General features: G+C 42.7%; 1 protein-coding gene across 1 annotated transcript in view; it reads left to right on the forward strand.

Annotated features, from left to right (window-relative positions):
• Nucleotides 1–15,847, forward strand: part of UBE3D (ubiquitin protein ligase E3D) — a 307,383-nt gene that overhangs the window by 116,466 nt on the left and 175,070 nt on the right. The window contains exons 6-7 of the mRNA XM_077487328.1: nucleotides 11,215–11,284; nucleotides 12,687–12,795. Of these exons, the coding sequence (XP_077343454.1) occupies nucleotides 11,215–11,284; nucleotides 12,687–12,795 (179 nt within the window). The remainder of the gene's footprint in view (nucleotides 1–11,214; nucleotides 11,285–12,686; nucleotides 12,796–15,847) is intronic.

Consider the following 15,847-nt stretch of genomic DNA (forward strand, 5'->3'; position numbering starts at 1 on the left):
ACCGACGAACTCTGGTCCTCTCATTAATTTCTCTTCGTCTTCTGATCCGACGCAACAAAATCAGGAGGAGTATTTCCTGCATTGTCTTCACGGCTGGATCCATAGTCAACGCAGCTAGCAACAGTAGACAGCTCTCTGCTGAAGACAGTGCTTTTTCTGGTCTAAAATGGCTGCTAGGGTAAAAAATGCTATTGTTTCAATGCATTTTGGGAGTTTGGGAATGCATTGTGGGATTTTGTAGTGTCCTCTGTGTATTTTTATAAAAAACGCCCATTAACGCTAACGCTGTAAAACGCTCATAAACTCTCATAAACGCTAGTATAAAACGCTGTTAAAAGCAGGTTTTTCAACCAGCGTTTTCTGCCAGCAATCTGGCGTCCAGAAATAGCTTTTTTGAGCTTCAGTGTGCATGGAGCATAAAAATGAGGTGTGTGACCACACGGCAAAAAAAACACTAAATGTGAGTACAAATGTATGTAAACCAATCTCCAACGTATTTCAGAGTCCTTAAAGCTCCTTCTTTTGGGAAGGTTTTAATAATCATAGTACATATGTTCTTTAAAACAAAACATGCATTAGAGCATTCATTATCATTTACATATGTATGACATGGTCTGGGTGGGACAAAGATAAGGGTGCTTAAAATACCTTGATGAAAATTGTCAACACAGCCAGCGATGGGATAAAAACAGTGGAAGTCAGTCAATGAAAGGTGGCGAGTATGTGAAACAAAGGAAAAAGACAGAAAGGCCTCGCCAGACTTCAGGGTGAATCAAGACACACACACACACACACACACACACACACACACACACACACACACACACACACACACACACACACACACACACACACACACACACACACACACACACTTGGTCTTTCTGGTGTGAGTATGCAATGCCTTGCCTGTGTTTAGCCACTAGAGGGTGTAAAGCTACAAACCTGGCTCCAACTTTCCATGCTTCCCCTGTGTGTGCTCAAGTGTCAGCAAAGATCTTATGCAGCAGCATTGCTCTTTTCTCCTGCTCTGCGAGCCATCAAGGGGTTTTGGGGGGGGGGGAGCATCCTCCATCTAAGAGGTCAGCTTCCCCCCTGCTGAGACCCGCCCCCCAATCCCCATGTACGGGTGTAAATGGATTATTTTTTTTAAAAAGGGGGGGGGCGTGGCTTAGACGCCGCTGGCATGCACTTGGAGCTGTGAGACATGGCCCCAGGGCAGGGCTCACTGCTTAAAGGCTTTACACTCTGGAAGTGTCTGGTTGGCTGATGGAGGGACGGAGAGTACACAAGGGCATGTAAGCTTATGAGTGTGTAGATACAGGCATTTCCAAGGGGCACGTTTGCTCATCATTGAGTATGAGCATATATAGCAGCATATTTGTAATTGCTATACTAAAGCTCAGCAGTAGTTTCATTTTGTTTAGTACCTCTGCTTTTTTTTGTGCTTAGGACTATGTCTGCCCATAGGAGGGGTAATTCATCAGGGGGGAGTGCAAAGTCTGCGGTCAGAATCTGAGGCTACTAGTCAGATGCCCGCAGTTCCATCCTCCCCTGAAGGACCTGGAGCATCTGGCGAATCTGAGCCATCTTGTCTCACAGGCATGGCGGCTACCCCCAACATGTCAGCTTCTGCATACGTCACTAAGGGCAATTTAGCTTTGGCTCTGGCTGGTTTGGAGGGAAAAATAGCCGATTTGTTTGCGTCATCCTCCCAGGAGGTAAGAAAATGTGGTCCTATTCTCCTGCCCTTGACCTTCCCGTTTTGGAACAACAATGGGCAGATGATAGTGGAGTACCTTTTGAGGGAAGGAGGTTCAGGTGACTCCTCTTCTGAGGATTCAGCATCTGAAGAACCTTTCTCAACTTCGCAATCTCAGAAATTGCTAATTCAATCCCTTACGGACTTGGTCCGCTTAGGATATAAGCTGCCTCCTGCAGAGGTGGATGAGGTTTCCTTCTCCTCTTTGAGTTTGCTAAAACCCTCACAGGGTTTCTCTATGCACCCATTACTGGAGCAACTTATTTATGCTGATTGTGATCACACAGAGAAGCAGTTTTCTCCCCTAAGAAATTTTAATTTCTTTACCCTATGGAGAAAAAGTTCTCAAAGAAATGGGATTTGACAGCAGTGGATGCTGCTATCTCCTCTGTGAACAGGAGTTAAACTTGTCCTGTGGACAATGTACAAGCATTTAGAGATTCAGCTGAAAGTTGGAGTCTCTACTAAAAGTCTAATTTGCTGTAGCCAGTGCGGTGGTCCAGCCTGCAGTAGCAGCAATAGGCATCTGTCAATCCCTTCAGGATGAGCTCAAGCAGGTTATTAAAAAGGTTCCTGCTCAAGCTGATGAGGCCCAAAGTTTAGCTGAGCTACCCACCCTATACTTTGCAGTGGACGCCATCAAGGATTCCATCCATCAGGCATCTCGCCTTGTGCTTATGTCGATACATATGCACAGGGCTCTGTGGCTTAAAAATTGATCAGCCGAGTTACCATGCAAGAAGCTCTTGGCTGGGTTTCCCTTTCACGGAGAGAGGTTGTTTGGGGAAGATTTGGATTAGTATATCCAAAAGATTGCTGGGGGTAAGAGTACTCCCCTGCAGGTTAAGAAAAAGAATAGACTGCATTTTGTCAAAACGTCCCCCTCCTATGCCTGGGACAATAACCACAGGCAGTATCGACTGCCTCCACCGTCAGAGGCAAAGGGTAAGCCTCATAACCAGACACAGGGCTACAAAAAGCCCCGGGGTCAGAAGTCCACAAAACAAAATCCCAAGGCTTCCTTATGAGGGTGCGCCCCCTTCAACGTGGCAAGAGGAAATCCGTAACAAGTGGATCCTCTGTAGTAGCCCTAAGCTACGAACTAGAGTTCCAAGAGTTTCCACCATCGCGTTTTCAAAAATCAAACCTGCCCAAGGACCCAGTGAAGGAAAAGTCCTTATTTCTGGCTCTGGACTGATCACTGTGTCAGGGAGTAAGAATAGAGGTTCCCGCAGAAGAGATGGACATGGGGTTTTATTCAAATCTCTTTATGGTACCAAAACCAAATGGAGATGTCAGACCCATTCTAAATCTCAAGAATCTGAATCGCTTCCTAAACATCCGCTCCTTTCAAATGGAGTCAATTCGGTCAGTTGTTTCCACCCTATGGGCAGGAGAGGTTCTAGCATGCATAGATATCAAGGATTCGTATCTACGTGTGCCAATATTTCCTGCTCACCAGAAGTTTCTGCATTTTGAGGTATAATAGCGTGACTTTCAGTTCGTGGCCTTGCCTATAGGGTTAGCCACAGCTCCCCGACTGTTTACAAAAGTACTAGCCCCAGTGCTAGCGAGACTAAGGGGCCAGGGTATAGCAGTAATGGCATACCTAGACCACCTGCTACTAAGGATGAGCGCCGGCGTGTTCACACACCCCACATGCAGAGCCTGGCAAGAAGTCGGCTCTGCACTAATCACAGGCAGCGAGACATATCCCGATCTCTGTAGCCGTGCAACGGTACAATGTCTCACTACCCGTGATAAGCGCAGTGCCGATTTACTGGTGGGCTCTGCACACGTGGGGTGTGTGAACATGGCGGAGCTCATCCTTACCTGCTACTGGTAGATCAATCAATAGCAGGGTTAAATCAAGGGGTGTCCAGAACAGTCATTCATCTAAGACACCTGGGTTGAATTCTAAAACTATAGAAATCATCCCTACAGCCAGTTAGTAGGCTGCAGTATTTGGGCCTGGTCATAGACACAACCCAGGAAAGGGTGTTCTTGCCTCAAAGGTCAAAGCTCTAAGAGAGCTGGTCCAGGCAGTCAAGGCAAAGAAGGGTCCTTTCATTTGCCTTTGCATGAGATTACTAGGGAAGATGGTAGATTCCTTTGAAGCGGTTCCCTATGCCCAATTTCATTCAAGACTGTTGCAACACAGTATTCTGTCTGCTTGGAATAAACGTATCCAAGCCTTGGATTTTTCAATGAATCTGGCTCCAAAGACCAGAGTCTCAACAGGAAAAATCCTTCATTCCAATTTCCTGGAAAGTAGTAACAACGAATGCCAGCCTATGGGGCTGGGAAGCAGTTATAGAAGAGACCACTGTTCAGGGGAAGTGGTCAGAGTCAGAGAAGACTTTGCCCATCAATATACTAGAGATTCGGGCAGTATGTCTGGCTCTAATAGCCTGGACGTCCAGGTTGCGGAATGCCCCTGTCAGGATACAATCTGACAATGCCACGGCAGTGGCCTATATTTATCACCAAGGGGGCACCAGAAGCCACACAGCCCAAAAGGAGGTGGACCATATTCTGTCTCGGGCAGAGAAACCTATATGATTTTTATAAAGGCTTACCAGTAAAATTCTTTCCTTGGACTACATCATGGGACACAGAGGTCCCTCCCCTCTTATTGGGATATGTATATATTGTTTTGCTACAAAAACTGAGGCACTCCCTGTATGGGAGAGGTTATATAGAGAGGGGGACTTCCTGTTTCCTTTTTGGTTATACCAGTGTCTATTCACCTAAAGGTGGCCTATAACCATATAGTTATTCCAAGAGAAGGATTTTACAGGTAAGCTGTTATAAAAATCCCATTATTAAAGATGAAAAAACCCTCAGCCTATGGTATAGCCTTTAGATCTTTTAAAGAGATCCTTATGGGACATCAATCCTATATAGCCTATGAGTAGTATGCAGTATGATTGCAGGATAGTCATGTACTGGTGTTTCTCCAGATCCAATTGAATAAAAAATAAAATACAAAGTACTATTATATAATAGGAAAGAAATAGAGATGATATTCATTTATCTTGTTCTCAAATTAAAAAAAATCTAACTAGAGTATTCCACTAAGTAAATGCATACCTGCTAAGATGATCCTCACAGCTTGTCACGCTCTGCTCATCTGAGACCAAACTACTCCCTGAGCTGAAGGGGTTGTCTATATGTAGTTAAATCACCTGTGTAATTAATCCACCTCCTGTGGGAGGGGAGGAGAGGGTCTGCTCATCAAAGCCTCTACATTCAGGGTGTCAGCACACGCCATAAATGGTAGATCCCCCGGGAACAGCGCGTAGAGAGTGACTCCGCAGTGCCTGGGAGAAAGGGGTGTGGTGAGATGGACGGAATGATCACGTGGTAAAGGGCTGCTGTCATTGGCCCGATCCGTGGCGCACTGGGTCTGGAAGACCTGATGGTCACGGACATTCCCGGGGGCACGTGAGAGCACGGTACTGGGAGGACGTCATATGACATCCTCCCAGAGTTATCTGACCACTCTGTAACAGTCATTCAGCTATGGCCCGGTCAGTAAGTGGTTAAGGTTCACATGTTGTGCTCTATGAAAGCTATTACCTGTACATATGTAAAAAAAATTGAGACTATTATGGGCAACTGCATATGGAAACAGGGATCACAGATGGAGATTGCATAGGAACCATGGGACCTTTCATTTTTTTTTTTTTTATTATTTCACCTTAAATAAAAATTTCTGTTTTAACCACTTGACCACTGGGCACTTAAACACCCTTAATAACCAGACCAATTTTCAGCTTTCGGTGCTCTCACATTTTGAATGACAATTACTCAGTCATGCAACACTGGACCTATATAAAATTTTTGTCCTTTTTTTCACACAAATGGAGCTTTCTTTTGGTGGTATTTAATCACCGCTGGGTTTTTTATTTTTTGTGCTATAAAAGAAAAAATACAGAAAATTTGTAAAAAAATGAATTTTTCTTCGTTTCTGTTATAAAATTTAGCAGATTAGTAATTTTTTCTTCATAAATTTTGGCCAAAATTTATACCACTACATATCTTTGGTAAAAAGAAGTACAAATTGGTGGATATTATTTGGTCTTTGTGAAAGTTATAGAGTCCACAAGCTATGGTGCCAATATCTGAAAATTGATCACACCTGAAGTACTGACGGCCTATTTCAATTCTTGAGACCCTAACATGCCAGAAAAGTACAAATACCCCCAAAATGACCCCTTTTTGGAAAGAAGACATTCCAAGGTATTTAGTAAGAGGCATGATGAGTTTTTTGAAGTTGTCATTTTTTCCCACAATTCTTTGCAAAATCAAGATTTTTTTTTACTTTATTTTTATTTTTAACAAAATTGTCATATTATCAGTTTATTTCTCACACAGCATATGCATACCACAAATTACACCCCAAAACACATTCTGCTATTACTCCCGAGTACGGTGATACCACATGTGTGAGACTTTTACACAGTGTGGCCACATACAGAGGCCCAACATGCATGGAGCGCCATCAGGCGTTCTGGAGCACCCAGGACAATTCGGACATTTCTCTCCTACATGTAAAAATCATCATTTATTTGCTAAAAAATTACATCGAATCCCAAAACATATGCTTTTTTAGCAAACACCCTGGAGAATACAATGGTGGTCGTTGCAACTTTTTATCTCACACGGTATTTGCGCAGCAATTTTTCGAATGCTTTTTTTTGGAAAAAAAACAGTTTTGTGCTTAAAAAAAAAAAACACAGTAAAGTTAGCCCAATTTTTGTATAATGTGAAAGATGAAGTTACACCGAGTAAATCGATACCTAACATGTCACTCTTCAAAATTACACAGGCTCGTGGAATGGCGCCAAACGTCGCTACTTAAAAATCCCCATAGGCGACGATTTAATTTTTTTTTTACTGGTTATATATTTTGAGTTACAGAGGAGGTCTAGGGCTAGAATTATTGCTCTCGCTCTAACGTTCGCAGCGATACCTCACATGTGTGGTTTGAACACCGTTTTCATATGTGGGCGGGACTTACGTATCCGTTCGCTTCTGCATGCGAGCACATGGGGACAGGGGCACTTTACTTTAAAAAAAAAAAAAAAAATTATTGTTCATTTTACTTTATTTTAGTTTGACATTTTTTTCCCCAAAAATACATTTTTTGATCACTTTTATTCCTATTACAAGGAATGTAAACATCCCTTGTAATAGGAATATGGCATGACAGGTCCTCTTTACAGTGAGATATGGGGTCAATAAGACCCCGCATCTCACCTCTAAGCTGGGAAGCCTGAAAAAAAAAAAAAAAAAGATTCTGGATTTAATCGTATTGGCGAGTCGGTAGAAGCACCGGAGGGCGGCGGGAGGGGGGGTGTCTATGGCTGGGTATTGCAGGGTATCACCCACTATGGCCAGGTATAGCTGGGTATCTCAGAGTATTGCGTTGCAGAGCATTGCAGGATATTGGAGGGTGTTGCAGAGCATTGCAGAGTGTTGCACGGTATTGGCGGGTGTTGCAGAGTGTTGCACGGTATTGGTGGGTGTTGCACGGTATTGGTGGGTGTTGCACGGTATTGGTGGGTGTTGCACGGTATTGGTGGGTGTTGCACGGTATTGGTGGGTGTTGCAGGGTATTGGCAGGTGTTGCAGGGTATTGGCAGGTGTTGCAGGGTATTGGCGGGTGTTGCAGGGTATTGGCGGGTGTTTCAGGGTATTGGCGGGTGTTGCAGGGTGTTGCAGGGTATTGCAGGGTATTTGCAGGGAATTGAGGGGTTAATTTTCGGTGAGCAGCGATGTGGGCACTGCAGATGCAGCCCACATCGCTGCTGACACCGATCTCTTCCCCCCCCGCTGTTCCGATCGGTACAGAGAGGGGGAGGGAGGAAGCGGCGTCATAACATGACGCCGGTTTGTTTACAAGTGATCACTCCGTCATTTGACGGAGCGATCATGTGGTAAACGGCCGCTATGAGCGGCCGTTTACCGTGATCCGTGATGCGCCGGGTCCTGTGGACCTGGCGGTCACGGACGCTCTTGAGTGCACGCCCCAGGGGGCGCGCGAGAGCGGAATTCTGGGAGGACGTCATATGACGGCCTCCCAGAGTTAAGAAACCGCCCTGTAGCCGTCATTCGGCTATAGGGCGGTTATTAAGTGGTTAATAATGCTTGAGGTCCTGAAAAATGTAAAGTTCAATCTGTAGATAAGAATAATTATGCTGTTGCTTCTTCTCTTCAGCAAATTTGGAGGTTAGATTGGGTTAAACTGCATGATCCCACTATATTATTTAGGTTTTCTTGGCCTTTAAGGCTTAATGTACACGGGACGTTTTTTTACAATCTCTGCTGAATGATTTAACTTGGCCGATAGTAACCCTGTTTTGCCACGTTTACATGCCGCATTTAGAAGCGTTTGAAAAAAAATAGCCAAAAATTAAACGCCTGTAAACTAAACGTGAGTTACCGCATTTAGCTGCGTTTAGAAAAATTTGGCGCTTGAAATGCCTCTAAAATCAGCATCTGAACTAATTTTTTTGCTTTCCAAAAAAGGCCTCTAAACTCAACTGCCTAAAAACGACATTAAACAAACCTGTGTACATGTACGCATAAGATAACATTGGATGAGTTCAGGAGCAGCTGAAAAAAAAAGCATCCAACTGCCTCTGAATGTCCGTTTACCAGCAGCAGTGTACATGAGGCCTTAATGTCCCTTGCGCTTGCTCCATTTCTCTATTTGGGAGACTGGCAGGTGTTGTGAGGCTGACTCAAAATGAATAGTGCCCAACTCATCATAATGACTTCCCATCTCCTAGAGAACAGAGACATGCAGCAACCTTTTGCTATAAACAATTTACTGTAATTGGGTTGTTTAGGCTGTGCTGCTCTGCAACTAAGGTCTTCAGCCCATAAAAAAAAAAAAAAAAATACACATTTTTAGGATAAAAATTTTTTTTTGTGGTTTAGAGTTTGACAAAACTACATTTATCCATAAGTTTACTGCATTTGTGCCGTGTCTGTCCATTTGTAAGACGTACAGTAAGCAGTGTTATTGCTGTATTTTTGGCTACAATTTTTTTCTCAAACACAATATTAACCACTTGCTTACTGGGCACTTAAACACCCTTCCTGCCCAGACCAATTTTCAGCTTTCGGTGCTCTCACTTTGAATGACAATTACTCAGTCATGCAACACTGTACCCAAATGAATTTTTTGTCCTTTTTTTTCCCACAAATAGAGCTTTCTTTTGGTGGTATTTGATCACCTCTGGGGTCTTTATTTTTTGCGCTATAAATGAAAAAAGACCAAAAATTTTGGAAAAAAACGCATATTTCTTTGTTTCTGTGACAGAATTATGCAAATTATTAATTTTTCTTCATAAATTTTGGCCACAATTTATACTGCTACATATCTTTGGTAAAAATAACCCAAATTAGTGGATATTATTTGGTCTTTGTGAAAGTTAGAGAGTCTACAAGCTGTGGTGCGAATCGCACAAAATTGATCACATCTGATGTACTGGTGGCCTATCTCGCTTCTTGTGACCTGAACAAGTCAGGAAAGTACAAATACCCCCCAAATGACCCCTTTTTGGAAAGTAGACATTCCAAGGTATTTAGTAAGAGGCATAGTGAGCTTTTTGATGTTGTCATTTTTTTCCCACAATTCTTTGCAAAATTAAGATTTTTCATTTTTTTTTCTCCACAAAATTGTCATTGTAATAGGTTATTTCTCTCACATGGCATGTGTATACCACAAATGACACCCCCCAAACAATTCTGCTACTCCTCCTGAGTATTACAATACCACATGTGTGGGACTTTTTCACAGCCTGGCCACATAGAGAGGCCCAACATGCAGGTAGCGCCATCATGTGTTCTAGGAACATAAATTACACATCTAACTTGTTGACTATTTATTACACTTTTGAAGCACCAGGACAATGACACGTGGCACTGATGACAGATGGCACTAATATGTGGCACTGATGACACGTGGCACTGAAGACACGTGGCACTGATGACAGATGGCACTAATACATGGCACCGATGACGCATGACACTGATGACAGATGGCACTGATAAGTGGCATTGATGGCACGTGACACTTACAACAGATGGCACGTGACACTGACAGGTGGCACTGATGACAAATGGCACTGATACGTGGCACTGATGACAGATGGCACTGATACGTGGCACTGATGACAGATGCCACTAATATGTGGCACTGATGACAGATGGCACTATGGGGCACTGATGACAGATGGCACTATGGGGCACTGATGACACGTGGCACTGATGACAGATGGCACTTATACGTGGCACTGGGGGCAGGTGGCACTGGGGGCAGGTGGCACTGGGGGCAGGTGGCCCTGGGGCAGGTGGCACTGCTGGGGGAGGATGGCACTTTTTTTTTTACTTTTTTTTTTTTTTCCAAAACACAGCAAAGCAGAACGGCTGCCGCTGCAGCCGTTCATCTCTCCCCTCTCACACTCTGTCTGTATGAGGAGGGAGAGCGGCGCTGAGAGATGATCTCGTATGTTTACATATGAGATCATCTCCCATTGGACACGCCGATCGCGCTGTAAACGCCCGCTGTGATTGGCCGTTTACAGCGATCTGTGTTTGCCTGTCCCTGGGGGACACAGCGAACACAGAACTTCCATGATGTGCGCCCGCGGCGGCGCGCATTGCGGAAGTAAACATTAGGACGTCCAGGGACGGCCTCCCGGACGAACGCGCCTGCTCTACGGCCGTCATTCGGCTATAGGGCGGGCGCGAGGTGGTTAAACGCAATATTTTCCTTTTATGTATTTTTGTAAATGTTAGTGTTAACCCACACCAGTAAAATCAGTCTGTATATGCAGCAAAGCATGCTTGTTATACTTACTGTGGAACTTAGGGGATTAATTCTCTGCATTATGTAAAACAGCTGTTTGATCCTCCCCTTTTTCCACAGTTTTCAATCCATCTGCTGATACTACAGAGCCTTTGCAGTCACTCTGCACATGCTCAGTTTGGTGTGTAGTGCTTGTCAGATATAGTGAATGTGGGAGCCTGGGTTTAGTAACACTTTTTTTAAGTAGTGGAATAGCAGACTATATAACTAATATCATCTCCAGTATTGGCCAATGTTTAGTGTTTTTTGTTTTTTTTTAGGTAGCAATTACATTTCAGAAAATATCCTTTTTTTTTTTTTTTTTTTTTTCAAAATGAGAGACTCATCCAATATCAGTGTCATTATATTGCAGTGCTACTGAATATAAGAAGATAAAACCATAATCCTCATTTATTCAATTTTAACCCAATGGTCTTTTTAGTAGGTAGAGTATGACAAATACAATGTTAATAACTTTCAGTGCTACCTTGCTTCTACATGTTCTCCATTGCATATTATTTAGTATGTTGTTGTTAGTATGCTCATATATTAACGTATGTATTAATTTTGTATTTTATCATTTTAGACACTATCCAGTACTATATCACCGAAATAATGATTCGACCATCGTATCATGCATACACCATGATTTCAAGGTAAATTTATGCTATAACATAATACATTTAATAATCCATAATTCTGTGTTTATTATATTTACTTATATTTTGATATAATATACTGAATAACCCATGATTCTGTGTTTATTTTAATTATGTATTGTATATTTTTTTTATAAATATATTTATTATGTTTTTTTTTAAAATACTTACCACAGCAAATATTTGTAATCATCTGTAATTAGAAGAGTGCAGTCTTGCGTATGGAGCAATATGTTGACAATTCTGTAGTTACAACAGTTAAATTTGGCATCATAAATAATTCTTTCAATGTGCTAGTATATTTAAAACAATTTAAATATTTAGATTTTCTGTTTGCTTAATTTAGGCCATTGTATTCTAATATAAAAAAGGTGGTATTGAGGCAAGATTACAGTGGAACTCTTTTGATTATTTTTATTTTTTTCTTTGTTTAATTACGGGAATATTCCAATCAACTATAGACCTTTATCCCAAATGGCTTATTTTTTTTTTCTTTTTTTTTTTTTTTGCTGAGCTGAGCACATTTGTCTCCTTTTTCCCCTTTGTATTGCTTGTGTCTTAGCTGGCACATTTCACTGTGACTGGAAGAGTGGGTTGTGAGATAACAAAGGCAAATGTAGTATGGTCTAGTATGTGTAGTATGTGCCACACCATTTGAGAGGCTGTAGGAGGATCTTTGCAAATGACTAGAGCAAAGTGATTTTAGAAACATACATGTGGATTATGAAAAATGGGTTAAACTGCAGTCTTCCTTTAATTGGATTTTGCAAGGGAGAAAATTATGCCTCATAAACCACAACTTGTAGAAAAAATATAAGGAAATAATAAGTTCATTGTAGAAATGACTTGTGTGTGATTTATTAATTTTACACCAAGAAAACTTTTTGTGATATAGTTATAAAACAATAAATATAACATTCAGCATACTGCCTACTGATGAATAATTGCTGTAATTTACAACACATGAACCTGGAATTTTCAGTGAATGTTTGTTTAATGTCAGATTCACTGTTGTATAACTTTCCCCACACGTGTTCTCTTTCCATTGAAAAGAATACTATGAAAACAAGCATTTCCTTCAATCAGGATTTTTTTTTTCTGTAATGTGTTGTAACTTACATTTGTTTTTGACACTGAAATACTGTGCCCAGGACATAAGAATTCCCTGTGTTTTAAAAATCAAAAATGATATAGGACATGGTCGACTTCATTATCTGGTAACTATCCCTGACCAGAGGCTCTTCTATTTTATTCAGTGGGGTGCTGACAGCACATAAAGGAAAATGGATAATGTGGAGGTTTTGTTTTGTCCTAATGACCAGTTACCATTAGCTGCCTAGCTTTTCAATGATAGTTAATATGGACACATGCTGTGAAGACTGATCTTTATTTTCTACAGGAACCAGTTTGTGGAGAGTATGATTGTCCAGATTCTCCTGAAATTCTCATCCTCCAGAAGCACTTTCAGGTTTTGTGTTCAAGGACAAAATGGGAAACTTTTCCTGCTGGTAAGACAACAGTAATTACAGTCACCTTCATTTTAAGTTGTCTTACATAACAAAGATGTAACAGATTTAATGTGTGCTTTATTTTGTAAAGCATTTCCCAAATAATTATATGCAGACGTATCTATTAATCTATCTGAAGCCAACATTTTTTTTGCTTGGATAGTTAAGAAAATGGCTAAAAAAAAGGTTTTTTTTGCCGTCTCCACTGTGGAAGTGAAGATAAATCTCTCCAAAGTGCGGGCCAAAAGACAGTTGTCACTGAAACAGGTGTTACTTTATGAAGCTTTTTCCTCTGTTCCAGTGACAGCTGTAAAATTTTGGTACAATCCTCTGGGCATTCATCTTGACCTCATTAGGGAGCCCTGACAAGGTCACAAACTGCATTATCTATTTCTGCTCCAACATCGGTTTGTGAGTTCCCCTAATAAGCAATCTCTCACTTGCATACTTAGACTGCATAATAAGCACAAGAGCAACAATCCTGCAGGCCATGTCTGCTTAAAATCCACTAATGGTGCCAAAGGTACCTTTTTAAGGTACCTCACAACGATAGCCCAGACCACTGCCCTCTATCACAGCACTCCTCAGAGTCTTCCTTAGCTCCCTCAGTAGTGCCATCCTCTGTCTTATCTAGGGGAGAATTCCCTGCTACTATGTGTATTTATAAAAAATTTAAAAGCAGGATTCCTCTAAGTGGGACTTTGAAAAGGGTAGGTGGCTAATGAGATGTGAAACGAGTATTAAAATGTAAATGATTTAATAAGTTTGAAATGGTGAGCACATACAAAATATATAAACAAACAACAATTTTGCAATCATACTCTGAAGGCTGGTAAACAGACAATACAAGATTGTACAAGAAAAAAACCACAATTGATCTGTTGAACTAAAGGTGAGTACAACAAAAGTACCCGACACGTTTCAAGATTTACAAAGGTTGCTTTCTCTTCATCAGGGGTTTATGCGATTTATCGCAAAGCGTGAATACGTTGTACAGTCTGTATAGCTATTTGATTTGTCATGTATCCAGATTATTAATCTTGTGCTGCGGCTGTTAGTTCAATCGGCATTCGGCTTGGTGTAATAGATCCACACATCATCCAAAACGGCATATCCCAAAGCAGGATGGAGAAATGGTCCTTCACAAAGGACACCCTGGTAAAGCCCTCTGGGAGAGTACCCTCTTGCCAAAAAGGAGCCAAAATAAGGGCAGAGAGAGAGATGTATATCTAGGACCAGGGGCCTGCCAAGACCGTCAAAACGCCAGGATATACCAGGCAGTTTGCAGGGACCAAGAAAAGGTCAAACACAGTGGCCTGCAGTCTGGTGTTGCTGGGTTGGATTGAGCACAGATCTGCTTTATTCTGTCCAAACATCATGGCAGTGGCTTACATCAGGCATCGTGGAACAACCAGAAGTCCAGCTTAAAGAGAAGCCAATCAAATTAGTGCTTGGGTGGAACTTCATGTTCCAGCCCTGCCAACCGTGCACATCTCTGGTGTGGAAAATTTTCTGGTGGACTTCCACAATTGTCAATGTCTGGACTCTAGAGGATGGTCTGTTCAGACTGAAGTATTTCAAGACCTCTATCAGAGAAGGGGGACACTGGACATGGACCTGCTGGCTTCCATGTTCAACAACAAACTGAGAAGGCTTGCTCCAGGTCCAAGAATCCTCTGGCCATTGCAGTGGATGCTCTGGTAACTGCCTGGGATCAGTTTATCTTGATTTACTCTTATCTTTTAGAATTCCTTCCTCAGCTGCTCTGTTGGATCTAGATAGAAGGCAGTTTTATGATTCTTTTTACACCAAACTTGCCCAGATATATACTTCAATGAATAAAAAAAGAAACAGTGAAGCTAGCCCAGTTTTCATCAGATGTTATCAATAAATCACCTGCCAAAGTGTTGACACTGGGCCCAAGGGCCACCAGCCATGCCCTGGACTTTTAGCAATTCCAGAGCCTGGGGATTTAATAGACATTTCTGTAGAGGAGGAACCACCTAGCGAACCCCCAGCAGAAGTGCTGGCAGCAGGACAGAGTACTGCAGAACCCTGCTCCACACCCGTAGCAGCTTCGGAGGCCCGAGGTAAAGAGGTGGTGTTTCTTCTTTCCCAATGGATTGCACAGATACAGGGAGTGGAAGCAGCCATTCGCCCTCCCCAACAAGGATTCTTGCACCTGGGAGACGGTGCTGCAGAATGACACCAACCAAGCTGAAGTGCTGGCAACCGGACAGAGGGTCCAAGACCTCTTCCCCACACCTGCGGCAGTTATGCCGGTCCAGGGAGAGGAGGTTGTTGTCTTTCCTCCCCAACAGTCAGCCAGAGTGGTGGAAACTGTCTTCTCTCCCCAACAGTTAGCCGGAGCGGAGGATGTGAGCGCTGAAGCGCTAACAGGGTAGAACACTACTGGCCTCTGCACACAACAATCCACTCCGCAGGCACTCCAGGGAGAGAATGCAATTGGCACCTTACCACTGCAACTTGATCTGTTAGGCAATGGGACTCCGGTCTCCATCTGTATACCCCAGGGATTCTGGCCATTCGGCCCAGATCCCCAACAGCATGATGGAGTTAGCATAGCCACCCAGTTTTCTCTTCAGTGGGTGAAATGACTCCGGTCAGTCCGCACTTCTCCCCAGCGACAAGTATGTTCTCTGAGAGAGGCAGAGGTTGGTTGGGTGAGTAATGCTATGTTTGGGACAATTTATTTGGGGTACTCTGTGGATACTGGCATTGGGGGACTGGAACTACTGACTAACTTTGGGGGGGGGGGGGGGCTGTGGAACCCAGCATCCCTTGGTGAGGTTGGGAAACCCTTGTTTCAGCTCCCCATGCACCCCCTATGTCTAAGTCACACTGTGTCTATTAGGGGCACAGGGTGACCGAGAACCCCAGTCTGATCTGTACTAATCGGACTCACTGTACAACCACAGTGGAATGGTGGTGTGTGTGTGTGTATATAATATATAATGTCTCATACTATGGCGTGCTCCCTGTTGGGTCATTTGGGGTGTGGCTATATATCATTATTCTCTTGTTTTGTGTC

This window comes from Lithobates pipiens, unplaced genomic scaffold (assembly GCF_037356315.1).
Source record: "Lithobates pipiens isolate NorthernLeopardFrog02 unplaced genomic scaffold, aLitPip1_a1.2 Scaffold_18, whole genome shotgun sequence".
Lineage (NCBI taxonomy): Eukaryota > Metazoa > Chordata > Amphibia > Anura > Ranidae > Lithobates > Lithobates pipiens.